Source organism: Drosophila suzukii, chromosome 4 (genome assembly GCF_043229965.1).
Source record: "Drosophila suzukii chromosome 4, CBGP_Dsuzu_IsoJpt1.0, whole genome shotgun sequence".
Classification (NCBI taxonomy): domain Eukaryota; kingdom Metazoa; phylum Arthropoda; class Insecta; order Diptera; family Drosophilidae; genus Drosophila; species Drosophila suzukii.
Genome location: NC_092083.1, coordinates 1,450,691 through 1,476,115, shown reverse-complemented (window position 1 = coordinate 1,476,115; position 25,425 = coordinate 1,450,691). Strand labels below are relative to the sequence as shown.

Here is a 25,425-nt window from a genome sequence, read left to right as displayed (position 1 = left end):
TGTGCCAATTTTTGAGCAGTGGTGCATCGTGGGACATGCTCGGTGATGACCTTTTTGCAGTGATTCAGTGCTGAAAAGCGCAGAATGTTATTGTAATCCGTTCCGACCGTCGTTTTACAACAGAGGCCCACTGGCCTGACTCGCGAGTCTTCAAAGTTCCTCTGTCGACGCTCTGCTTACACCCACACTGTAAATGCTTTGGCATGCGTCTTCGCATTACGCTCAAAACTACTAGCCTTACATTTAATTGTGTTTGTGTGGGCACCACTGTTTTGGAGTAATCGGGTTATTGGCTCACTCGATAACAACGAGACTGAAATGAGACATACATATGTATGTGTATGGATTTATCTTCTTTATAGAAAGAGAATAATTTCTATGGATTATTCTCTTTTATGGAAAGAGACACATTTTTGTATAGAGACCAGTTCCTATGAATCATTTCTTTTCTGTAAAAAGAGAAAAATTTCAAAGCATAATTCCTTTATCAAAAAAGAGGCATTCTTCATAAAGGCGAACATTCAATACAGAAGAGAAATCGATATAGAATTTAATAATTTTATTTAGGTATATGTTTTTATACAGAGAAAGCCGTACTTGTTATTAAGATGAAAACTGAAAATTGAATTTATAGCTATACAACGAATTAAATTAAAATAAAATTTAAAAAAAAGCTAAATTCCGGCAACTAGGTTTCTCCAAAACATAAGTATTATTTGCTTATTGAATACAAATCTGGAAATATTATTAATTGAAGAATCGAATACACGCGGGCACAGCTTCAGTTCTGCGCAATACGTTACCCGGATCCCAAATCGACCATCACTGCTTGCAGTTAACAGATAATTCTTTTTTAGATGAAGAAGGCATTACCGATAAAAATACAACTGGCGCCAGTGATGCGTTGAGTGTCCAACTTCTGGAGAGAAAATAGCTTGCTTTGGCTGAATGGTAAAACAATTATTTTACGAAAACATATCATAAAAAAGCGCAACGAACATAAAATTAAATATGTAAATAAAAAGATGAAAACGTCTAATTTTGGAAAAAAGCATTTGAAAGATTTTTATACAACCACAGTTCTCGTATCAAACAGGCTGAAAATGATGGGAAAAAAGCTGAATTGGCAACACTGCTACAATGGTTGCGCCAGCGCCTGAATAAAATCAATAAATCAATACTCCAAGTAATTGTATTTCTAGCTGCCAGCTCTTAAAAATAAGCATTACTAAAGCGTCAATGCACAAATATATGCAGGCCGAAAGATAAGCTTTAAACCGCGATTTAAATGTGACTGTGTGTATGTGTAATACTGAACTCAAAAAGTACGTAGCCAAACGTAAAAATAAGGTTTTTCAAATGGTACAGGCAGGAGCGTAAACACATACAATTTTGCTGGAAAAATCGAAAAGAATGTTTAAGCAAGTTTGTTTATGATGTGCCTAATAGAGTATAAATCCCGAGAATTCCGTGTACACATTTGAATAAACAATATGCAGTGACAGCAGCTCCATTCAACAGTGCCTGCATTTGCCCGAGTTTTCAATATGGGGTACTTAAAAAAATGATTTTGCGATTTAATAAAAAGCAATTGCTAGCCTAAATAAATGTTTGGTCAAAACTAAACTTCAGGAATTAAAATGTACTTGCGGATTCAAGCGTTTATATTATACACGTAAATATGTAACGCGAGTGTGTTGTTTCCGAACACAAGTGTACGCATTATAAGGTAATCAGCTAAAATGTAACCTTTGGCAGCAGAGGCTATTAGCTAAGAGAATTATTAAGCCCCGAAACGAAAACAACTGCATTGCTTTGTGTCAAGCTGTAGTCGCGGCTTTGCTGATAAGGTTTGTGTCGTTTAAATATTTTTTAGAAACCTGTGAGAAGTCTGGCTAGAACTGTTGAAGCGACAATAACTATGCGACATTGCCCAACTTGACATTAACGTCTAAGAATATTAAATCCAGCTCCGCAAAATGCCGTTGTTTGGCAAAAAGGATTCCGGCAAGAAAGCCAAAGCGAAGGAGATAAGGGAGCTCAATAAGCAAGTGTCAATCGAGGAGAAATACAATCTTCACGGACTTTTGGGGACGTATGTGCTGAGCAAGTTTATTTGTAGCGCATACTTTGATTAATCTGATCTTAACCGCTTGACAGTGGAGCCTTTTCAGAAGTACGTCTTGCCGAAAGTAAAGAAACGCCTGGCGATCACTTTGCAGTGAAAATTATCGACAAAAAAGCCCTGAAGGGCAAGGAGGAATCTCTGGAGAATGAAATACGTGTTTTAAGAAGGTAAGGTCCATTATAACTTTCGGCTTAATATGTTTTTTTACGGTGAAGTTTTTCAGGTGCCTGATTTGCAAAGTGGGTTTAGTTTATTTTTAACCATTTTAGAATCTAAATCCACAAAAAAAATTTGAGTACAAAAATATTTGTTTTTGAATTTAGAATACCCCTTTACCTTTTTAGGACTACTCGGTAGTTTGAAATTCACTTAAAATATCATTATGCACAATCTCACAAGTACTTCAGTTTTCACTTGAGACGCAATGGTTGTAGACTTTTCGGAACCACATCAACTTATTTAAACGGCGATCAGGGAAATTAATGTATTTCATGTAAAATTTCTTTGTAAGTGGTAAGCGTGGTGCTCAACACCAATGTTTTTATCGATTCGATTACTGCTCACAAAGGAATGCAAGTATTGATATAGAATTACTTTGTGAGCGGGTAAGCGTGGCGCTCATGGCATCGACCAAAAAATAAAACAAGGGAGAACGCTATAGTCGAGTACCTCGACTATCAGATACCCGTTACTCAGCTAAATGGAGATATGCAAGCAGCAAAGCGCGATTAAAATGCGCCACCTACCGGCGGTATACAGATTTAAGCGTTATGGGCGTAAGAGTGGGCGTGGCAAATTTTTTTTTAGATCAATCGATAGGTATTGACGAGACCAATACATTTCAGTTAAAATTTTTTATCTAGCATGAAAATTGTGGGCGTCACAGGGTTTTGCGGTTTGTGGGCGTTAAAGTGGGCGTGGCAAACTTTTTTTTGGGTCAATCGATAGGTATTGATGAGAACATTACATTTCAGTTAAAATTTTCTATCTAGCATCAAAACTGTAGGAGCCACAGTTTTGGGCGGTTTGTGGGCGTTAGAGTGGGCGTGGCAGTCTACTGAAACAAACTTGCGCTGCGTAGGAAGCTCAGGAATCTGCACGCCAAATCTCAATAGCCTAGCTCCCATAGTTTCCGAGATCTCAGCGTTCATCCGGACAGACGGACAGACGGACATGGCTAGATCGACTCGGCTAGTGATCCTGATCAAGAATATATATACTTTATGGGGTCGGAAACGCTTCCTTCTGCCTGTTACATACTTTCCGACGAATCTAGTATACCCTTTTACTCTACGAGTAACGGGTATAATTAACAAGGAAGGAAGCCAGTTTCGGCAAATTATATCTACGTATATTACAGAAACAACCGTATATGTATGTATATGTATGTATATAAATATACCGATAGTTCGTAAGACAGCTTATGATAAAGTCGTCAGATTCTTATACCCGTTACTCGTAGTTACTCTTATAGGGCCGATTTCTCGATCCGATTTATCGAACCTGCTAGTGCTAACTTTGACATGGACTCAGACTCCCTGCAACGTATTTTCTGCTTAGATGAAATTTTCTGATCTTAAAAAAAAAACAAAGTCGATGTAGCCATGCCGTCTATTTGTCCGTGTGAACGCTGTGATCTCGAAAGCTGTAAGAGCGTGGCAGTTGGAATTTCAGGTTCAGGTTCTACAGCAGCCGATTCAGCGCATGTTTATTAGTCGAGTGTTAGGCCGATTTCAAGTTTAGGTATTTAGAAGGGGCATTTAGAAAAATAATTTTATGAGTGTAAGAATTTGGGATATAGATTCTTAGACTTGTAGATTTGGCATGACGATTTTTGGGCGTCTTGCGCAGCGCAAGTTTATTTTGGCAGGGCGCCCTCTCTAACGCCCACAAACGCCGATAATGCTAACCTGTCTTGTGCCTACCTTTTTGAAAATTTTGGAAAGTAAATGTGATTTTGTTTTAATAATCAATATCAATCTACATGCCAAAAAGTTGACCATTTATTAAAAAGTTAAAGGCGAATAAAGTGTGCAATCAGAGGACTGTCGATGACATCGACTAAGTTGTTCTCCCTTTTTTGCCTTCTTGCGATCCATGGCTGAAATTAAATAGAGCTTTGTTTGTGTTCTTAAAAAACTTAAAAGTAAAAGCCCTTCCCCTCGTGTCATCCCTTTGGGCACAGCCGAATGCAAATCCATTTTGTGTATTGCTGTAACCGCTATCGCTCTCTCTTCTCCCTTCTTTTGGATCTTTTGAATTTAAATAAAAATTAACAGTAACAGACGAAATCTAGAAACAAACATTTATAAAAATGCCAGAAATTTGAAAAATAAAATTAAGCATGTGGGCCACTAAAATCGCTTGATCGCAAAATATTCATTATCGGAAACTATAAGAGTTAGAGTTTTGGGACTTAGCATGTAGATTCTTGGGCTTCCCGCGCAGTGTAAGTTTGTTTCGCCAGGGTGCCACGCCCACTCTAACGGCCATAACGCTAAAACCCGTCTAGCGCCCACATTTTTAAATGTATTTAAAAATTTTAAATGAGATTTTGTTCTTGTTGTTAATACCCATATACATGCAAAGCGTTATTGAAATCGGAACGAGAGGGATGGGGCTATATTCATGCAGAAAATCTGCTGCTTACGAAATTTATTAAGCGCCACCTAGGTTTCAATTTATGTGGGGTGTAAGTGAAATCTCGTAAACAGGTAATAGGAATAAATGATAGGTACCGCTTTTGTGTTAGCTGAGTAACGGGTATTTGATAGTCAAGGCCGTCGACTATAGTGTTTTCTCTTGTTTAAATTGTGCTTAAAGTTGTAATACACATTTATGGGGAACTTTTTAAAATTAATATTGGTCCTCTTCATAAACCAAGATTTAGTAGGGGAGTGTAAGTGTAAGGTGACGTCACGTCAAAAATTCCAATTAATTTTAAGCGATTTTTTATCGTGCCGACAATATATTTACAAAATTATTAAGGGTTCGCGTAATTTGTTCTTTAGATAATTATACCCGTTAAAAGGGTATATTACATTCATCTAAAAGTATGTAACAGGTCGAAGGAAGCGTTTCCGACCCCATAGAGTATATATATTCTTAATCAGGATCACTAGCCGTGTCGATATAGTCATGTCCTGCGCAGCTCTAACGCCCTCAATCAACCATAACACTAAATTCCGTCCAGAGTACCCATATTTTGCAATATTATGTAAAAATTTAAATGAGAGTTTGTTCATATAATCAATACCCATCTAAATGCCAAACATGATTGAAATCGGGCAATTCCTTATATAGTTAATATAAATATATTCGATCGAGATTGCACACCAATCAGCTGATTTCACTAATACTCCACCAATCCGCTGGGGGCGCTTTGTGGCACTAAGTTGCGCTAGCCATAAGCAAATACAAATCCATCCCTCTCGCATTCTTTTTAGCTGAGTTACGGGTATCTAATTGCATTTATTGCATTAAATTCTTCTTTTAACTGTACAGTTTTACAATTTCTGTAAGACTTCTCTATAAACGGTGTTGTTTTTCTTAAATCAAGAAAGAACTTGTTAAACGGTAACAGCAGAAAACGATGTGACGCAGGTTCGAGTCCCAATGACAACCTTTTATTTTTTTATTGACGATTTTGATTAAAAATTTGTGTATCACAACGTTAACAGTAAAGTGAAGTTATTAGGTTATACATATGAAAATAAAGATACTTACACAGTTTTTGTAATTAAGGTCTTTACTATCAACTTACGTAACTACACTTAAATTCCATAAAAATGCATAGATACATGTAGAATTAAAATGTGTTTGTCTGCTTCCATCACTTATATTATAGTGATCGGTTTGCCGAACCTAATTAAAGTTCGACATTGGCCCAGCACGTAGTGTGTTCAATCCTTGCGCGGGAGTCTCGGGTTCGATCCCGCCGGCCGACATCTATGTAATATACATAAATGTAAGCTTATATCAGAAAATAAATTATTAACTCCCTCCACATTTATTGCTTATAACCAAAGATAATATAGACTAGGCTACAAGAGATGAGTAACAACCATACAACGAAATGTACGGCTACATTTTTGGTATGGTTTTTTGATGTGGATTTTCGATCTTTCACGCGTGCGTTGTCCTTGTAAGATTCCTTGGTTGTGTTAGTATTTAGTTTCGTGTGCTCTGCTGCAAAAAATGCTCAGTCTTGCATTTGACTAACGCGCCGTAACAAAGCGCTGTGCCCACTATGGATCTAGTCGCTTAGAAATAACATTTTTTAATTAGTTCTGAATTTCGAATTTAATTTTATCAAAATCGGACGACTGTATCATATAGCTGCCATAGGAACGCTCGGAAAATTGGTGGGAAAATAATATGAAACAAATTATAGCCTCGGTGTTTTCTGACATATATCGCATCGCTCAATTAGTTCGCGGCCCGACATATAAGGAGCAGTAGTAAGCAAATATAGATATTTTTTATCGAAAGTGTCGATTATCATAAGCTCTGTGTAAAAATTATACAACTCTGTGACCACGTGCTTTTAAGTTACAAATTTTTAAGTAATACAACCTTTGGGTTTTTCTACAATATGGAAAAAAAAGGAGTTTCGTGTCCTGATTAAGCACTGTTTTTTGATAGGAAAAAATACAGTAGAAGCAAAAGCTTGGCTTGATAAACATTACCCAGATTCTTCTCCGGGAAAATCAACCATCAAAGATTGGTACAATGAATTTAAACGTGGTCGTGTGGACACCAAAGACGCTGAACGCAGTGGTCGCCCAAAAACAGCAGTTACGCCAGAAAATGTGGCAAAACTCCGAAAAATGGTATTGGCCGATCGCAAATTGAAATTAAAGGAGATAGCTGATGCCTCAAAGATATCGGAAGGCAGTGTGTGTACGATATTACATGAACATTTGGACATGAGAAAGCTCTGCTTGAAGTGGGTGCCGCGATTGCTAACACCGGACCAAAAGCAACAACGCATCGATGCTTCCAAGACGTGTTTAAGCATGTTGAAGCGCAATAGGACCGATTTTTTTCGCCGTTACGTAACCATGGATGAAACCTGGATACACCACTATACTCCAGAATCCAGTCGTCAGTCTTCTGAGTGGGTGGTAGCCGGTGAAAGCCGTCCGAAGCGTCCCAAAACACAAATATCGGCGGGTAAGGTTATGGCTTCTGTATTTTGGGATGCACATGGGATTTTATTTATAGACTACCTGGAAAAAGGTAAAACAATAAACAGCGAATATTATATAAAACTGCTGGATCGATTGGATCGCGTTATCAAGGAAAAACGTCCACATATGGCCAAGAAGAAACCACGGTTTCACCAGGATAATGCATCATGCCACAAGTCTATGGCAACAATGGTGAAATTGAGTGAATTGAGGTTCCAACTTCTGCCGCACCCACCTTATTCTCCAGATATGGCCCCCAGTGACTACTGGCTTTTTTCAGATCTCAAAAAGCACCTCCAAGGCAAGAGATATCGATCAAACGAAGAGGTGATTGTCGATACTGAGATCTATTTTGAGGGTAAAAGTTCATCTTTCTACAAAAATGGCATAGAAAGGTTGGAGAAGCGCTGGACTGAGTGTATAGCCGTAGATGGAAACTATATTGATGAATAAAACCAAATTTAAAAAAAGTGTTTTTCCTTGTTAGGCCGGGAACTTATTGAGCGGTGTGATATACTATTGGGAATATCATTTTTTGTATTTTTAAATTTAATAAATATAACTGCAAGGGTATACAACAATGTTGATTGAATGTTAGGTATTCGCGCTCGCATGTAGCCGTGGTTACACAAGTAACTGTCGTCATAAAAAAAAACTGTGGGGGAGGTGGGCGAGGAATTTATACCATTTTTTTGTTTGTCAGTTTGTCCCAAAACGTTACTTTGTAGTCCTAAAAATTCTAGACGATGTTTAACAGATCAATACTAGAAACATTAGTTCTACCACTTTTACGACACATTGTTGTAAAAAGTCTCGTTTTAAAGTCATTAGTCAACAAAAATGTCCACATTTACCAGTTCAGAACATCTTACACTGCCTTAGCATTGACTTTTTTTTTGTGCGTATGCAAACTCTATTTGAAGGTGCTGGAAATTTAAGATGATGATAATACCATCGTTTTAAAATTATGGGCAAAAGTTTTTCTTAGATCAGATTTTTTCTGATTCCCCAATAATTGCTCTAGAGAGAGATTTTTCAACTTTTGTCATACGACACATTGTTGTAAAAAGTCTCGTTTCAAAGTTAACAATCAACAGAAATAGCCACATTTACCTGTTCAGAACATCTAACACCGCCTGTGCATTGACCTTTTTTGCGCGTATCCAAACTCTATTTGAAGGTCCTTGAAATTTTGGCTGATGTTAAACAGCTTAATATAAGAAACTTTAGTATTACCACTTTTGAAAAAACTCGTTAGTTTAGCAGAAAAACAGCTATATTTAGAACATCCGTACCTTGTAAACTACTAGAGCTACAGGCTTGTGCTATATATCGTATAAAGGAATTTCGAAATACTTTGTACGCCTTTCGAAACTACTTTTGTTCCTTCTCTGCGTTAAAAACTTTTGACGAAAACTAAACCAGTGGATAAAATTAAAATTGTAAAATTAAAAAAAGATAAATACTCTAACAAAAGGTTTATATAGTTTGAACTTGAGTGTATAGTATTTGGGGATTTTTTAAACGATTTTGTGTGAACAAATTAATGTTAAAATCTTTTTGACAACTGTTAAAACATTTTTTATGGCAGCTAACGCCGAGCCCTTGCTTGCCAAGTATTAGAATTATCTTCCCCCTTAAGACTTTGTATCGCAATTGCCAATGGTAGCTTACTTTCCATTATACCTAAGAGTAAGAGATCTCGCATTTCAAACATTGTCACACTTATTTTTATTTATACGTCAATTATATCTAATTTTGTATAATATTGTAGAGAAAGGTTAGTACATTGGGTTGGTCTATTAATTTAATTTTATATATTGACAAAACTTTCAGTAAAATAATTGTAAGCCAGGCTACACCGAAGTGTTATATTTGACTGTCGGTTACCATTTGTCGCCATAAAGCATATGAAGTCCTTAAATAAAAATGCAAAAGTTATTAAACTCCTGTAATATGTGTATTTTGTTTAAATTAGGCCACTTTAGTAAGTTGAGACAAACGCTTTGTATACAAAAATGCTTCAGCCGACAGATGTTGCTATCGGCAAAGTACATTTCTTTGATTTTAGGGGACAAAACTAATTTAACTTAATAAATAAAAAAAATAGTATTTATTGATTTTGAAAAATTGCCCAACTATTTTAAAATCGTAATTTTTAACTTATTCCAAATGGCAAAAATGTATTTCTTAGATTCCACTTAAAATCTTTAAGATAAAGACTTTTACAGACTTCTTTCCAGGTTTATGACGAAATGGCAACTTCTCTCTCATATACAGTTTCGAATTAAAAAATGAAAGTAAAACAAAATGGAATGAAAACTTGCAAGGAATTATTTACTCTTAGGAAAGGTCTTTCAGAGAGTATTCACTCTTTTCAACATGCATGCGCGGGAATTTTTGTTTTCTTTGCTTATTTATATTGCTTTTCTTGTTTTACAAACTCTTGTTGTTTGCTTAATTTACTTTCTTTTCATGTATAGGTTCAGTGCAAATCATTTCGATGGCAAATGTCCGAACGGAACGCGGTGAGTTCACATCCCGATCCCATTTTGAACTAACTATGCACTCGCATACAGAAATTAGTTGTAGAACAGTGTTTATTAAGGCTTCGATCACATCCAAATATTTCGAGACAGAATTACTGCGGTTTATTTATATTCCTAAAGGTGGTTCCCATATTATCGAAAATCAGTGTCTAAAGCGGCCATGTCCTTTATTATTTACAAATTATTTAAATTCATGCAAAGCTACCCACACAATATGAAGTTATTCAACTTTACTTTCAGATTAACTCATCCAAATATAGTGCAACTCTTGGAAACGTATGAAGACAAGTCGAAGGTGTACCTAGTTATGGAGTTGTATGTGACTCTAACCTAAACCATTCTCTGGTTAAGCCAAGCCTCTTGTTTACTTTTATTTCTGGATTTAACAGGGTTACTGGTGGCGAACTTTTTGACCGCATTGTGGAAAAGGGGTCTTACACTGAAAAGGACGCTTCTCATCTGATAAGACAGATTCTAGAAGCGGTAGATTACATGCATGAGCAAGGCGTCGTCCATCGTGACCTTAAGGTAAATCAATATAAAAAAGAAGTAAAACTATTTATTTATATTAATTATAGATGATCTTATTCAGTACGCTGCAAATGAAACACCTGTATAGATAATCGAACAAAAACACCTCTTCACGAGGTAAAGGGTCGAGTCGGTCGCACGTTCAACATACAAAGCTACTGATATCAAATGTTTGTGACGAAAAATAATTATTCATTCGAGTACATAAATACACTTTCTTTAATTTTCTCATTCGGCAGCGTGCCGAATCTGCAAATTTAAGCAAGTGTATTTATTTAGTCGAATTTATAATATTTTTTTGTCATAAAATTTGATATCAGTAGTTTTGTATGTTAAAAGTGCGATCGTCACGACCCTTAACCTCGTTAAGAGCTGTTTTTGTTTGATATCAGAAGTTATTGTCTTAAACATCAACCATATAACTAACCATTTAACGAACCATATATATACCTTATCCACAGTGATAAGTTTAACTATTTTTCTGCAGGGTACAGATATGTTCTTTATGTCGCTGATAGGGTAATTTAATATGCTAATTACGCTGCCCTTGCTTAAATTGTCTAAATGCAATAGGCTTAAAGTTAAAGGTAAACGTTTTTTTTAACACTTTTGCCTTAGATCAATAGTATTCTATCTTGAGCTTTTTAATGCCCCCGAAAAGTGCCCAAAACCCTAACAATAATATGAGGGTTACAACAGCTCCAATTTTTTCAATGTTCACGTTCTTTCTCCCAAACCAATTACTATTTTTAATGTCTTAGTATGCAGTCCTTTAAGTTTTTTTTGGATACCTTTTGATTAATGTATCACTCGATATGACCCGACCATCTATGCAGATTTTCTATTCTTGATGTATGTATAGTGGTCGCCTTCGCACGCTCTCCTAGTGCCGTTAATATAAGCAACCTAGTAGTGTATTTTTTTTCCCCTTAGTAAGTTGATTTTTAATGAAAAAACAAATAGAATGTTAAAAATAGTGGTTAGGGTTCGATTTCTAAAAATATTTGAACGTCTCCGTTTTGCAGTGGATCAGCTCCGGAGTGGTCCTGGCCTGGTATAGATTAATGAAACAGTTTTAAGTGCAACCCTACCCTATCCCTATAAAGAATTGAAAATGAATTAGTCGTTTTTACGTTTCTAAAATAAAAATGATGAAGTATAAATAATATTACATTTATACTTACAGCCGGAAAACTTACTCTACTATAGTCCTGACGATGATAGCAAAATAATGATTAGCGATTTTGGATTATCTAAAATGGAGGATTCTGGAATTATGGCTACAGCATGTGGAACTCCCGGATATGTTGCTCCTGAAGTGCTGGCACAAAAACCGTATGGAAAAGCCGTTGATGTGTGGAGTATTGGAGTAATATCATACATTCTATTATGTGGCTATCCTCCGTTTTATGATGAAAATGATGCTAATCTGTTCGCTCAGATTTTAAAAGGTGTTGTAAAAAAACAACTTCGGAAGTTTATATTTAAAAAAAAATTTTTTTATAACCTATGTTATACATAAAATTTGATTATTTCTACTTGAGGGTGTTAGCTGAGCATGCAAGAATATATTATCAGCACATCTGGGAGTCTGTAATAAGTAATTAAATACTTCATGGTTTCTGATATAAAAAAAGCTTAGTCGCTTAAACTTCTGACTTGTTTAACTTCGGTAAGCCGATGTTTATAAGCTACTACTTGATCTAACCATTTCCGTCTGTTTGTGTAAACGCTGCGCTAACATTAGCAATACTTTTATTGCCCGTAACTCGTAGAGTAAAATAGTGTGTTAGATTCGTCGAAAAGTTTATAACAGATAGGAATACCTTGTGCTGCTCCAGAATTTCTAGAATCTGCATGCCTAATCTCAAATTTAGCTTTTATACTTTCCGAGATAACAGCGTTTATACGGACGGACGGACGGACGGACCGACTAGTTCAACTCCGCTACTGATCCTAATCAATGTACTTTACTCTACGAGTAACGGGTATAAATATCTATCCAAAGGTTGGGATACGTGTGACTAAACGACGGTCTATAACAAAAACAGGAATAATAATATAAACAGGGAAGAACGAAATATTCGAGTGCCTCGACTATCAGATACCCGTTACTCAGCTTAAGTGAGCAAAAGGAAGATGGAGATATACAAGCACCAACGCCAACTCGCGATTTCTATACATAGTTGTGTGGGTGACAGACAGATTCAAGCGTTATGGGCGTTAGATTAGGTGTGGCAAACTTTTAACTTTTTTTAGGTCAATAAGGTATGGACGAAAACAATATATATCAGTTTAAAATTTTCTAGGACTAAAACAGTAGGAGTCACCGTTTGAAGTCTCAACTCTCTAGCTCTTATAGTTTCCGAGATCACAACGTTTACACTGACAGACGGACATGGCATATCAAGAATATATAAACTTAATGGAGTCGGAGACACTTCCTTCTACCTGTTACGTACCTTTTCCCTTTTACTCTACGAGTAACGGGTATAAATATACAACTAGTTATACCCGTTACTCGTAGAGTAAAAGGGTATACTAGATTCGTTGGAAAGTATGTAACAGGAAGAAGGAAGCGTTTCCGACCCCATAAAGTATATATATTCTTGATCAGGATCACTAGCCGAGTCGATCTAGCCATGTCCGTCTGTCCGTATGAACGCTGAGATCTCGTAAACTATACAAGCTACAATACTGGGATTAGACATGCAGATTCCTGAGATCTCTGCGCAGCGCAAGTTTGTTTCAGCAGAGTACCACGCACACTCTAACGCCCACAAGCCGCCCAAACCTGTGGCGCCCACAATTTTCATGCTAGATAAAAAATTTAAACTGAAATGTATTGGTCTCGTCAATACCTATCGATTGATTCAAATCACCACGCCCACTCTAACACCCATAACGCTTAAATCTGTCTACCGCCGGTAGGTGGCGCATTTCAATATCGCTTTGCTGCTTGCATATCTGCATTTCCCTTTGGTCCCATTAGCTGAGTAACGGGTATCTGATAGTCGAGGTACTCGACTATAGCGTTCTTCCTTTTTTTTTAATTTTACCAAGAAACATTTGTTTTTTTCCGCCTTCAAAGCCGTCGTAACCTGTGTATTATTTATACTGCCAGCCAGAACCCAAACACACCGCCCCCAAAAAAAAGTTGGCCAAAATAATACTAACATTTATTCTAATCTTAGGAGAATTTGAATTCGATTCACCCTATTGGGATGAAATAAGCGAGTCCGCCAAACATTTTATTAAAAATTTAATGTGCGTAGCAGTGGAGATGCGATATACATGCAAGCAAGCTCTGGCACATGCCTGGTAAGTGTTAAATTTCTAAAGATAATTAATAAGGAATACAAAACAATGAAGTAGAATTTTGATATTATAGTTTAAACCTATATATTTTACCCTCCTAATCTAGGATTTCCGGAAACGAGGCCAGCAGCAGAAACATTCACGGAACCGTGTCAGAGCAACTGAAGAAAAACTTCGCAAAATCCCGTTGGAAGGTTCGTTCTTCAAATTTATTTACGATAATATTCATTTTTGTTTCACTTGTACAGCAAGCTTACTACGCGGCGACAGTGATCCGACAGATGCAGCGAATGGCGCTAAACAGCAATAGCAGTGCAAATATTGATTCTACTGGCGTTTGCAGTAACCAAAAAGACTCTAAAAATCCAACAGCGTCTGGATCATCCAACTCCAATGTTTTATCAGAGCAGCAATCTGCACAAAGTCATGCACAAGATGTTAGCGAGCCGGTAGGCAGCACAAATGGAGCTTCACAGTAGCAAAGTTGAATATCAAAAAATTATGTTACATATATGCTGTTTTGAATTACATTTTTGAATTTTAACGATTGTTCTAGTCTAGTAAATATGTCATATTTACTAATCGGATAATTTTTTCAATCGAAAATACCAAACAAATAATAACATATGAATGTGCGTACACCTGCACTAATCCATCTCCTTATAATATACAAGATGTAAGGCTACTATTTAACCAACGCAATACACTATTAAAATTCAATCCGTCGTTTAACATGTCTGTGAATAATACATTATTAAAGCGAGGATCTCACTGTAAAAAATATGACGCCAGTACGAACAATTTGGTTTTGTATCCAATCATGATTTCTGGATGGATTTGTTTTATTATTCAGACCCCATACAAGCTCGTTTTGCAATTTTAAAGGTCGTTTAACAAATTACGCGACTTGCCTGTGCAGAAATTTAATTTCCTTTATGGCATTGGACTGAAAAGTCATTTGATACAAAACTACAGATGCATAATTAGAAATAAAAGATGCAGTAAAATATCGTTAAAATAAACAAATCTACTTCTCCAATTGGGGAATTGTATTTCTTGTCTTAGTTTTACAACTTATTGTGAAGGCCTAAAGTTATTTTTTTTAATAAAGGCCTCAAATGGAATTTTGTAAAAAAAAATGTGTTAATGTAAAACATAGTTCAAGGTATCAATGCTGCCTTCGGCCAGGTCTGCTGTATTTGTGTGGCCAGAACGCGCCAGAGATTTGTATATATCTCGGGGACAAAATGCGAAACGAGCACCGGGATTTTAACAACAGAGGTAGAAAATGTTAGTAGGGAGGGGGATTCGATTCGTCGCCGCCGAAACAAGTCCAAGTATAAGCAGTTGGTACATCGTCAGTCCTGTGAATGTCAAGTCGTCAGCAGTCACCAAGTTTGTCGGGCCGCCCTATTGCTTTTAAGGTCCGTTTCTCGAACGCCTATCATATAGTACTAAATAAGCAAGGTCCAGTGCCTCACATTATTAAAAATTAATTATTTCTGAAAAAGCCAAAAATATTTAAATTTGGTAAACTTACAGAAAAAACTGCCACAACAAAAATATAAAAAGTGAGTTCCCTCTCATTTTACTTTACTTCTCAAAAAATAAAAATAAATGTCCTGAATGATATATTCGTAAGAATTTTATTTTTGATAAATTCGTTTTTTGTAGTGCTAGCAATTGTGCTACCGATTAGCTGTTTTGGCTGCGGCGCCATGGCCGCTAAATAAACCTGTTCACCAGATGCGTACTACCCAAAATCACCGGCCCCGTTAAGAACCCCTTCACTAAAATCCAAACCGACAAGTTTGGAGACAGAATGAACAGTAATCCTAAAGACCAGGTCACCCTGGCGAATCGGCTCCGTCCTCCGGCATCACTACTCGCGGCCCCCCTGCCAGGAACGGCCCCTAAATAGTCGTGGTGTTCATTTTAATGAAGTGTGCTGAATGAGATCGTATAATAAATTTTTTTTGATATCAGAACTTTTGTATGTTGGAAGTGCGATCGTCTCTAAGCACTGTTCGACGCTAATTAATAAACATTACCCCTAAATCTGAAGCATAACACGATTTGTTTGACATACATTGATTATTATTTATTATCGGGGGCGTTTTGCCCTGCCTCTGGGAAGAGCAGCATGCCTTTCCCACTCCACTCGCTTGTTTGTAGGGAGCTTGTACGCAAGGTCTTCAATTAGCGTTGGATTCGTCAACGCCATTGCTTGTTTTCTAGATCTTGGCGTTTATATCGACAGACAGCCAGTCGGACGGGCATGGCTAGAGCGACTTGGCTAGTAATCCTAGTCAAGAAAATACATATACACTTTATAGGGTCGGAAACGCTTCGTTCTACCTGTCACACACTTTCCGAGGAATGCAAAGTTACGTTACTCTACGAGCAACGGGTATGAAGCTCTGTTGTCTGACTGACCTCCAAATAATCATGTATTTCCATTCGGTGTCATGCAGGCGTAGGATCCAGCTATTGACGTCGTCGTCATGTCTTTCTGAATGCTCACACCCACCGGTGCCAGTACACGCGCTGTCAACGCTGCGCTTGTTGCACAAAATTGTGTATGATGACTGCTACTTGCTAACTGTGCTGGCTCCCAAATGCAGCAGCTTGTTTTTTGTATACTTGTTTATTGCTTATCGCTGACAATACTTACGTTGTTCGGAACTCTTAAGCCTTCCATCTCCATCTTCAACTATGTGATTTTTTTAATAAATCCAACATTGGAGGACTGCTAAAAGTTTTATGCTAGGAAGCTGTCACCCTAATCGCAGTGGTCTGACTAGGAATCAATGGCGTCGTAGTAGTTACTTTCTACTTCACCATCTGTCTGTCCCAGATGAAGGCGCCGCACTCGTTCTTACATGGGCCACCTGGTCCACTTTCTTTATTTGATGTCCCTGTAAGCATTCGACTTACAATCGTTTAAATAAATTACAAATTTTGTATGCGATTTCTGTGTTGGTCATTTACTAGAAGTAATGAGTTCAATCACTTTATTAAGAGATACGAAGTTTTATTTAGGGCACATATCAACAAATTTGTCGTACCGAATAGTAGCTGTGAAGGCAAATAAATTTTGATTTTATAATTAGAAGTTCCGTCTGTAATAGAATGCGGAGAGCCTTACGATCGCAAAACAATTTTAACTATTTTAAAAAATGTTAAATAAGGCATTAACTTGCTATAATGACGAAGCAAAGTCCTGTGCGGTATGTCTGGGTTAAAGTTAAAAAAACTACAGAACATATTCAGGAGTGTCACACAAACCGTCGACGGTTTTGAGGACGGTTGCTTTTGAAACCAACAAACCAAAATCCTCGATCTCACAGAATTTATAGAATTTCGGAGTAAATTTGGACTGGTTTTTGGAAAAAATTTTTGTCTACTCATTTTAAAACCGGTATCTGTGACACAGAGATGTACTTTTAGGGGGAAATTTGGTTGGAAGAGATTTCTGTGACACCCCTGTATATAACAAGCGCGACAGAATGTTCCTCATTTGGTTGCTTAGGCCTGACAGCATTTTGTTTCGATAAACTAGACTTTTCTAAGCCACTACACCTATATGATTCATGTTTGTGATATAAGCAAATATGCGAATAAAAATTATTATTATCTTAACTTAATCACACCGAGAATACCGGTGTAGTGACAACTTATGCTGAATAAAGCCTTATTTATAAAAATAAAAAGCCATCAGGCGTGGACAACCAAAAGAAGGAAATTCTGTCAGGCTGTGTCATTTAACTAAATAAAGTTAAAGTTACTTTTTCTTATTTCGCCTCTTTTTTTTCTCAGACCCATGGACTCTTTTTTTTGTCACACAAACGCGACAGAACCAATCGTCGTTGTCCTTAGGGGCAAAAGTAATTCCCACACAAATCCTAAAATGAAATATCATCGTAAGTAAATTTAGCAGATTGGGTTCAGTATTATCATACCAATGATACCACGCATCGCAGCCATCACATCCAATCATAGCAGAACCATCGTCTACCTTTCCACAAGCCGGACAAATCCATATACGATTACCCTCGGCGTCAACGTATGACGATGGACGACTTGTTTCTGCAATATGTGAATTCTCTTCTGGAATATTTGCTGGTGAGCTGAACAAGCCAGTTTTAGGCGCGGACCCTCCACTACTGGTCGTTACTGATGAGAAGTTATTTATGATCGTATTAGATGACAACATCAATTGCTGTGGTAACAAAACTGAGCTAGCCGAAAGCGTGGACGACGCAGCATTACTGTTACTAGGGTTCGACAGCCAACCGGCTGAGCTGGACGAGGTTTGACTTATGGATATCTGCGATGTTCGCGTAGGTATTGGGGAAGGTTCTGGTATTACTTGGGTAGAATTAACGGAACTGTTGCTTAAAAGAGGTCCTGCATTTGATATGCCTAATAAATGTGTATCAGCTGAAATTAATGTGAAGGTTTTATCATGTTACTAAAGTGATCAATTAAAAACCCTACGTACATTGTTTGCTCTTAGGCGGCCCGGTGACCAATGGGGAAAACCGGGCTAGCTCCGGAGAATTATCTCGCTCTCGCTCTTTCTTTTCTACTGGAAGTATAGTTTGCGGTTTAACCTTTCCTGTATCCAGCGTGTCTTTCTCTTTTTCAAGAGACGGAAACGTTGTGGATTTGCCACTTAGTTTTAGTGTTAGTTTTGGTATTTGACATTGAGGCTGCTGTATCTTTGGAGACATTGCACAAGTGGCCGTTATTGGTGATTTTATTGGCTTTGGACTTGATTTCATCACAGGTGTACTCACGGGTACACTTTGAGTAGAGGCATGATCTAAGTTGTTTATTAAAGGCGCCCTGGGAAATTCGTCGACATCCGGAATATGAATTAAAATCTGAAAAGATAAATGAATCATTTGCAATAAAACGAAAAAGAAGCTTTTCTTTGTAACCAGTGGACACCACCCAGAATATCCTCACAAAAACCATATAAGAACGAGAAAGGAATTTATCGTTTATGTTTAAGTTTATGTACCCTTGCAGTTATACCAAACCTAAAACGGCATTTTGGAAAAAATTCGTTCTATGATATTTATTGGGTATTCGATAAAACTACCGATATATCCAAAAAGTTCTTAAGACATATCGACAACAGATTCCAACTCGCCTAGTGATGTTAAGGAAACTACGTTAAATGCGAGAGTATTAAAACCATATCATGTATATTGCACCAGAGTTGCACCACCTCTACGTACCAACAAGTAGGAAAAAACATATTTTTATTGCGCATTAATTTTAAAATTTAGACAAAAACTTGTATTACTATTAAAAAAACTCACAGAAATATAATTAAGAGACTACACTTAAATATTATTGGGCTTTATGATTCAAATTGAAAATTTATTTTTTGTCAATTTTTTTTAATCCAGGACCTTAAGTAATCCCATAAAAAATATCTGATACAAATTAAATTCGTTTTGATTCAGTAGATTTTAAGATATTATGTCCCAATAATATTCATTTAAATTGTTTTTCAATTGGATTTTAGCCCTAAAAAACAATTGTAAGCAAATTTGGCCTAAATTACTTGCATAAGGTTTTAGCACAGTTACGTGTCCATCCATATACTTTTGTAGTTATTGAAGCGAACTGAATCCATTGGTATTTTGAAGTAAACATTTTGTGTAATGTCAAGGGAGAAAAACTTTGTACTTCCGAGTATCGGTCAGGAAAACTTTTTATTCTTAACAATTTCTTTTGATATAATGGAATTATGACCAACCTGTTTTTCCTTATCCTTCTTTTTTTCCTTTTTTTGCTTTTTGTCAAGCCCTTTTATTTTTCGGTCACTTTTATAAGACGCTATCCCAGCTCGATCTTTTCTTTTTGATTTATCCTTTTTGTCCTTTTTCTTTTTAATTTTTCCATCTTTGATCTTTTTTGGCTTTTTATGGTGTTTGCGCACTTTGAGATCTACCGACAACGCTCCGGTGGGTGTAATAGTAATATCATCGTAGTTTGAAAATGTTGGCATAAATTGCTGATCTTCAGATATGTGATTTGGTAAAATAGGGTTTACGCCTGAAGCCACTCCCCCTGTCAAGCTACTGGATGGCACCTTTTGGGATGAATATGCCGAGCCGCAATCTATTCTCGCCAAAGGGATTAGATCCGCTCCACCAGCTAAACTAAACTTATCACCTCCTATAAAATTTGGCAAGTTGAATTGAGGAAATGATGACTGGGGAGCAGCGGTGTGAATTATGTTTTTTACATCGGGAAGGTTCAGTTTAACTGATTTTTTTAACTTCTTAATTGCTTCACTTGAGCTTGAATTAGACATAGTATTCCTTAAATCCAGTTGGTTCTTGTCTTCGCATAAAGATGATGGAGGCGCAAACGATTGAGACTGTGATTGTACTAAGCTCGCTCTAGCGTTGTTTGGAGAAGGCAATGGAGATCTGTTTTGAACCAGCTGTCTGTTTTGTATCGATTCGTCTGAGTCATCGGATACCTCAATCGGATCACCAAGATTTCCAGAAGCCTGTACTAATGGTCTTGATTTAAATTTCGGTGGAGCCTGTGGTGCAAATGTATTTTCCATGTCACTATTACCGCAAGTTACTGGTTTACCTACAGTTAAATTAAGTTAATATTGCAGTACTTATATTTTTACCAATAAACTTACAATCAGAAAATTTCATAGAGTCTGGCACCAACGGAGCAACATTGCAGTAGTTTCTATCAATTTGCAAGTCCATCTGTGCGGATCGCCTTAGGAATTGATCAGTGCCAGTATCTTGAAAAAATTTCATTAATAGGACAATTGCTTAATAATAATATTTTTATTGTGCACTTTAACCGAACAAACCTAAGGCTTCTTTCTTTCTTAAAAACAAAATAGTATTAACCTTATCAACCGTATAAAGTATGTTTATTCTTAAAGGTCATCATCATATGTCCCATATCCATTTGTCAGACGATTTCAATACCGTTTGCGATGTTAGGTTAAAATATATCAAAATTAAAATTTTTAGGTCGTAATAAAATATGTGCACGCAGATAATGCTTGAAAATGATCCTGATCGGATGTCCTATAGCTCCAAATATTTAAACTTAACAAATGAAATCATTTTTACAATGTATAAAAAAATCTTCGGCAAGTATAGTAAACATAAACAATGTTAAAAAAATAACCTGCACTCAAAAGTTATTTGGTCTTCAACGTTTTAAAGCCATTTACAAATCAGGACGTTTGAGAAAGTATATCGTTAGTGATTCATTTCGTAGATTCCCGCTTGTTTTTCTATTGTAGAATTCTTAAAGTATTAAAAATTCTCGATCGATAATTTTTAAAACGCATATTGAGGTATACTAAAATATTTGATATGTGGTTGATACAAATTATAATAGGTTATGTTACGATTTTCACGTACCAGCAGAATCTTTAATTGGTGGACATCTAACGGTGTCCGCAACAGATCCTTCTGAGCCCGGATAAGCTATGAACGGTGCAATGCCGACTCTGTTGTTATTATTTCCAAAGCCGACCAGTCCGGTTACTGCAGGAAAAAGACCAGGTCCTGAAGGAATTAATCCTGGTCGTGGTGGAAAGTGCAATAGAGGAAGCAATGGAACCATTCCTGTTTGGCTGCCAGGATACATTGATGAATTGGATAACGTGTTGGAAACTGTCATATATGGATCCGGACAGGCTGTTTCGTTCTTTTGTTTCAAAAGATGTATTGAATTAGTTAGGGTTGAGGATGTTGTTTCGGGGGAATATACCTTGTTTAATTCCTTTAAGTTTTGTGGTAAGTTCGAGTCATATTTTAGTTTGTACTTTTTTCTTTCCTTTTTATCTTTTGCGTGAAAGTTTGGTATATATTCGATAGAGGCCTGATCTGTGTTACACAGGTTCAGAGGCTCTGTTGGCATAGATACGTTTAAGGAATTTTGTGATAACAGCATCGTAGAAGACGCTAGCGGGAGTGCAATTACATGCGATGACTTTTCCTTTTTAGCCGATTCCATAAGCGAATGTGATGTAAAATTTATTTGTTTTACTAGGTTTTTTCCTCCAGGTTTCCGGCCCCGCTTTTTTGGCTTCATCGAATCAATAATTGACATTTCTACGTCGGCTTTAGGAGAAGATGGCGTTTGACCCAATACACCATATTGGTTAATTTTCATATTAGGAACGTTTGCGTTCTCCGGATTCAGCCCTACCGAAGGTGTAGGTGTTATAGTAGTCCCAGATGGGAGACTAATTAGTGGCGGAGCAGTTATAGTACTTCCAAATACACGTACTCCTATTCCAGGAGGTACCGAAATTGCTCCACCATCCTGACGGGGGGTGCGGGGCTTAGAAATTTTCTTAAATATATCCAACTTACTTCGTTCCGGTTCTGATGCATTTTTTTTTGATGGCAATGATACTTGCGATTGTTGTGTTCCCCCTGGCTGTACTGGAAAAACTGAACTTTGAGAATCATTCTCAATCTGCTTCATAACTACAGGCGCCGCACTAGGGATATCAACTGGAATCGAATTTTCTGTATTCAAGTTCGCTTCAATGGGAAAGTCGCTTATAGTTTGAGAATGTTGTAAGTAATTTTTCCCATCAAGATCAAGTTGAACACTCTTTTGCTTATGCTTAGCCTGCTTCTTTAACATCTTTTCTATATGTACTCTATTCGGATCGGATAAGCTGTTTCCGCGATTGACTCGCTTTTTAGACTTTTTCATGTGCAGCATTTGAGTATTAGAAGTGTCATTTTGGTTCTTCGAATGTTTTTGATACATTTTTAAAGCCTTTCGTTGGGATTTTTCTTGAGACTTTCCTAAAAAGTTATAGGATTTATCCCTTTGACCAGGCTCGCCTGTTAAGTCCGGTTTCTGTTTTCTGTTCTTCTTCGATATTGCAGCAGACAACGCGGATGCCATCGGAGGATTGTTAGGTGAAAATAACAAAGATGGCTCCGCGTTTTCACTTGTCAATAATGCAGCATTTTGGTTGACCTTTTTAGTTTCTGAATATTGGGGGGGTATTACTTTTCGTGAATTTACTGCTGCTTCTTTTTCGCATGTAACCAATTCTTTTTCAGAATGTTCCAAATGGTTGATAGCTATCAACGAGGGAGGCGGTGCGTCTAAGCCTTTAAATTTTTCTAGAAATACAGATTACGTGAGTATCTTAAACTAAACCATAAGGCTAGGGCGTACCAATTATATCCGGTATAAAGGCTTCTGGCAGTTTCCCTTCGATGGCTGGACTAATAAATCCGCCTGTAGTCATTACAACGCTGCTCATTTCACGGACTGAACGACCAACGTCCGAGTCAAAGGAATTTGATGGAAAGTTTATCACCGCGTTCGGAGAATGGGAATCGATTTGATTGGTGCCCAGTTTATCCACCGGACTTGTCGCATCGAACTCTGCCTTGGACACAAATTCTAGTTTTTGTACAAATTCCTTATGAGCTTCGGCCTGAGTCTCCCGCGGCTCAGGGTCCTGCATCGGCGGCAAATACTCAAATATATAGACAGGCCGTGTCAGGGTCTCTGCGCTTCCAGGTTTAAGAAAGTTCATATTCACAGCTTTTCTGATAGGGAACTGGGGCACATCTCTGGTGAAACCGACAGGCTCGACATTCCCGATGTAATCCAACAGTTCCTGAACATTAATGTTAAGATTTTTCATGCTGAGCTGTGCATCCCTAAGACTAGGCTCGATACGATTTGCTAAAATAGTAAATATTTCAAATTTTAATTTAAATTAAATAATGTTTTAATATCCCCTACGATCCCGACCAAAATGTAGTCACCGAAGGCTATCTTATCATCAAGTAATTTTTAATGTACATAGCATATAAAAACAAGACTACTGGACAATTTGTATAGCGGTAGATTGAGATTGAGTCGTGAACTACACCTACCGTGTTCCATATTACAATGGAGGTCTCGGGCAAACTCCTGCGTAAACTTCTGCATTATGTCCTGCAACAACTCCAATGGGGCACTCAGAGTGCAGCTGTAACCAATAGTTTGTGTTATCTGCGCAATAACAACAAGAGCCAAATCTGAAGCATATTTGTCTGCCATTGTTATTCTTCATGTGTACGGCACACCCGTGCCGTGCAGTTACTTGACCCGACTCGTGTTACATGTACAATCAATTAAACGCTTTACACAGGCGGTTACTATAACTTGGGCAATGAAAAACTGTATTGCAGCGGTTATGTTTTCTTTTGTGTACACCTTAAATTTTTCTAATATTTAGAGATGAGAGATCGACACATCACTACCTACCATGCTTTTGTTTTTCTTCTCGCATCTAATCGGTTTCAGGCGTTATACACTCTACACACACAAATCGCAACAGTGAATTAAGCGGATTCCTGTTGGCATAGTGAATCGCTGGAGCAAACAGGTGATCGGCATAAGCAAACCCTATCCGAAAAAAGAGGACTTGCCAATTCAGTTACTCCGAAAAACCGCGCAGAAATTAAATACATTTTGAACGCTAGCATGTGGAATGTTTTCAGCGCCAAATGATTATTTGATTGCTATTATAACACCTACCTACATTCATTTTTAAGCAACAGTTTAAACAGGATGATGTGCCTTCTAAATGTTTTTCTTTTGTACATAATCTATTTTTTGGTGCAACAGTCGCCAGGTCTTGCCAAGAAGATTTCCTTATAACGGCGCCATCGCAGTTCAAATGCATTCCCTTCTCAAAAAATCCCGAAACGGCAAGTACAAACACTGGAATACTGAATCGATTAGCGTGTGCGGTCCCATTTACCGCAGCCTAGTACTCAGATCGGCTAAGAGTTTCACACGTTGTAGTGTGACCGAAGTTTTCAAAGTTCACCCGCAATGCATGTGGCATGGTCTTACTGTCAAGCAGCTGGGCTTGTCTCCAAACGGAAAACTAATCAATTGGAGCAATTTAAAATAAAAATAAAGGAAATGTTCAACGAATTTTTTTTACTTATGTAAATTATAAGTTTAAGGCTTCCTTCTCGTCCCACTGGTGCTTCGCCATCTTTCCCGCGCCATTTGTTGTCCAGCTCCGAGTCCCAACAGGCTGGCCAATAATGGCTGGTGATGGCTCCTCCAGCTGTCCCTTAGCGGGCGACCTTATTTTCTCCTCCCTATAGAAGCCGGCGCGTCCTCCATCTCCGCTTTAGCTGTCAAGTATCTGGTGGAGGTGGAGTCCTCAATGGAGAGCTCGTCGGAGATCGAGCGATGTCCTATGTTCCTTACCGCTGGGACTCTCCAGAGCTCCAACTACTCCGCGGATTTGCCCCGTTGTGGTATTGCTTTCTGTCGGTCCAGTCCCACAATAATGGGCAACAGCTTAGATTATGCGTCCTTTTTCATCTGCACTGACCTCCTTTAGCCGTTTTTGGTGGATTTCTTCCATATTTAATTTTTAAATTCCCCACCGCTTCTGCACGAACACCGCCAAAGATTATATTTCTTATTCTTTGGGCCGCGGCTAACGGCGTTCATCGAAAATTCACTCGCGAAATTTGGTATTTTTTCTGGTATTTCCTTAGCTTATCTGAGTACCGCGCTGAAAAACAGACCCGACGAAAACCTTTTGCCGCCTGTTTGCCTCTCGCTCACTCCTATGGTTAGCTCATGGTTTCAGATCGGCTAAGAGTTTTACTAGTCGAAAATTCTTATTCTTTGTAGTGTG

General features: G+C 37.6%; 2 protein-coding genes and 2 long non-coding RNA genes across 9 annotated transcripts; 1 reads left to right on the top strand and 3 right to left on the bottom strand.

Annotated features, from left to right (window-relative positions):
* Positions 1–544: 544 nt before the first annotated feature.
* On the bottom strand, positions 545–1,035 carry LOC139353326 (uncharacterized). Its single transcript, XR_011604549.1, has 2 exons — positions 804–1,035; positions 545–735 (listed from the first exon to the last, which is right to left on the bottom strand). It is a non-coding gene; the product is annotated as an uncharacterized lncRNA (long non-coding RNA).
* Positions 1,036–1,186: 151 nt separating this feature from the next.
* On the top strand, positions 1,187–14,450 carry CaMKI (Calcium/calmodulin-dependent protein kinase I). Of its 3 annotated transcripts, none has more exons than XM_017088647.4 (10): positions 1,187–1,325; positions 1,877–2,095; positions 2,161–2,295; positions 9,804–9,848; positions 10,110–10,184; positions 10,259–10,397; positions 11,587–11,851; positions 13,595–13,721; positions 13,825–13,912; positions 13,967–14,450. In XM_017088647.4, exons 2-10 carry the CDS (start codon positions 1,980–1,982, stop codon positions 14,195–14,197), a joined length of 1,221 nt encoding a protein of 406 aa, XP_016944136.1. In that variant the 5' UTR covers positions 1,187–1,325; positions 1,877–1,979; the 3' UTR covers positions 14,198–14,450. The 3 variants fall into 3 exon arrangements, with proteins under 3 accessions (XP_016944136.1, XP_016944139.1, XP_016944137.1); XM_017088648.4 differs by lacking the exon at positions 1,187–1,325 and adding an exon at positions 1,616–1,729; XM_017088650.4 differs by lacking the exon at positions 9,804–9,848.
* A 1,347-nt stretch (positions 14,451–15,797) lies between these two features.
* Positions 15,798–16,461, bottom strand: LOC139353325 (uncharacterized). The gene is made up of 2 exons (XR_011604548.1): positions 16,077–16,461; positions 15,798–16,023 (listed from the first exon to the last, which is right to left on the bottom strand). It is a non-coding gene; the product is annotated as an uncharacterized lncRNA (long non-coding RNA).
* Positions 16,462–16,718: 257 nt separating this feature from the next.
* Taf3 (TBP-associated factor 3) lies at positions 16,719–23,997 on the bottom strand. 4 transcript variants are annotated; one of them, XM_017088688.4, is made up of 9 exons: positions 23,651–23,990; positions 22,938–23,456; positions 21,501–22,882; positions 21,149–21,437; positions 20,401–20,511; positions 19,495–20,345; positions 18,223–18,607; positions 17,681–18,161; positions 16,719–17,623 (listed from the first exon to the last, which is right to left on the bottom strand). In XM_017088688.4, the coding sequence occupies exons 1-9, from the start codon at positions 23,814–23,816 to the stop codon at positions 17,503–17,505; spliced, it is 4,305 nt and encodes a 1,434-aa protein (XP_016944177.2). In that variant the 5' UTR covers positions 23,817–23,990; the 3' UTR covers positions 16,719–17,502. The 4 variants fall into 4 exon arrangements, with proteins under 4 accessions (XP_016944177.2, XP_016944176.2, XP_070853304.1 ...); XM_017088687.4 differs by having other exon boundaries at positions 21,149–22,882; positions 23,651–23,991; XM_070997203.1 differs by lacking the exons at positions 16,719–17,623; positions 17,681–18,161; positions 18,223–18,607 and adding an exon at positions 19,325–19,423 and having other exon boundaries at positions 21,149–22,882; positions 23,651–23,994.
* Between the last annotated feature and the right edge of the window lie 1,428 nt (positions 23,998–25,425).

Coding starts and splice junctions, on each gene's coding strand:
- Taf3 (XM_017088687.4), bottom strand. CDS start 23,816: ATGGCAGACAAATATGCTTCAGATTTGGCTCTTGTTGTTATTGCGCAG. Junction 23,457..23,650: donor CCATTGTAATATGGAACACG/GTAGGTGTAGTT, acceptor TTACTATTTTAG/CAAATCGTATCGAGCCTAGT. Junction 18,608..19,494: donor AGAAGGATAAGGAAAAACAG/GTTGGTCATAAT, acceptor TTATCTTTTCAG/ATTTTAATTCATATTCCGGA.
- CaMKI (XM_017088647.4), top strand. CDS start 1,980: ATGCCGTTGTTTGGCAAAAAGGATTCCGGCAAGAAAGCCAAAGCGAAG. Junction 10,398..11,586: donor TCGTCCATCGTGACCTTAAG/GTAAATCAATAT, acceptor TTATACTTACAG/CCGGAAAACTTACTCTACTA. Junction 13,913..13,966: donor TCGCAAAATCCCGTTGGAAG/GTTCGTTCTTCA, acceptor TCACTTGTACAG/CAAGCTTACTACGCGGCGAC.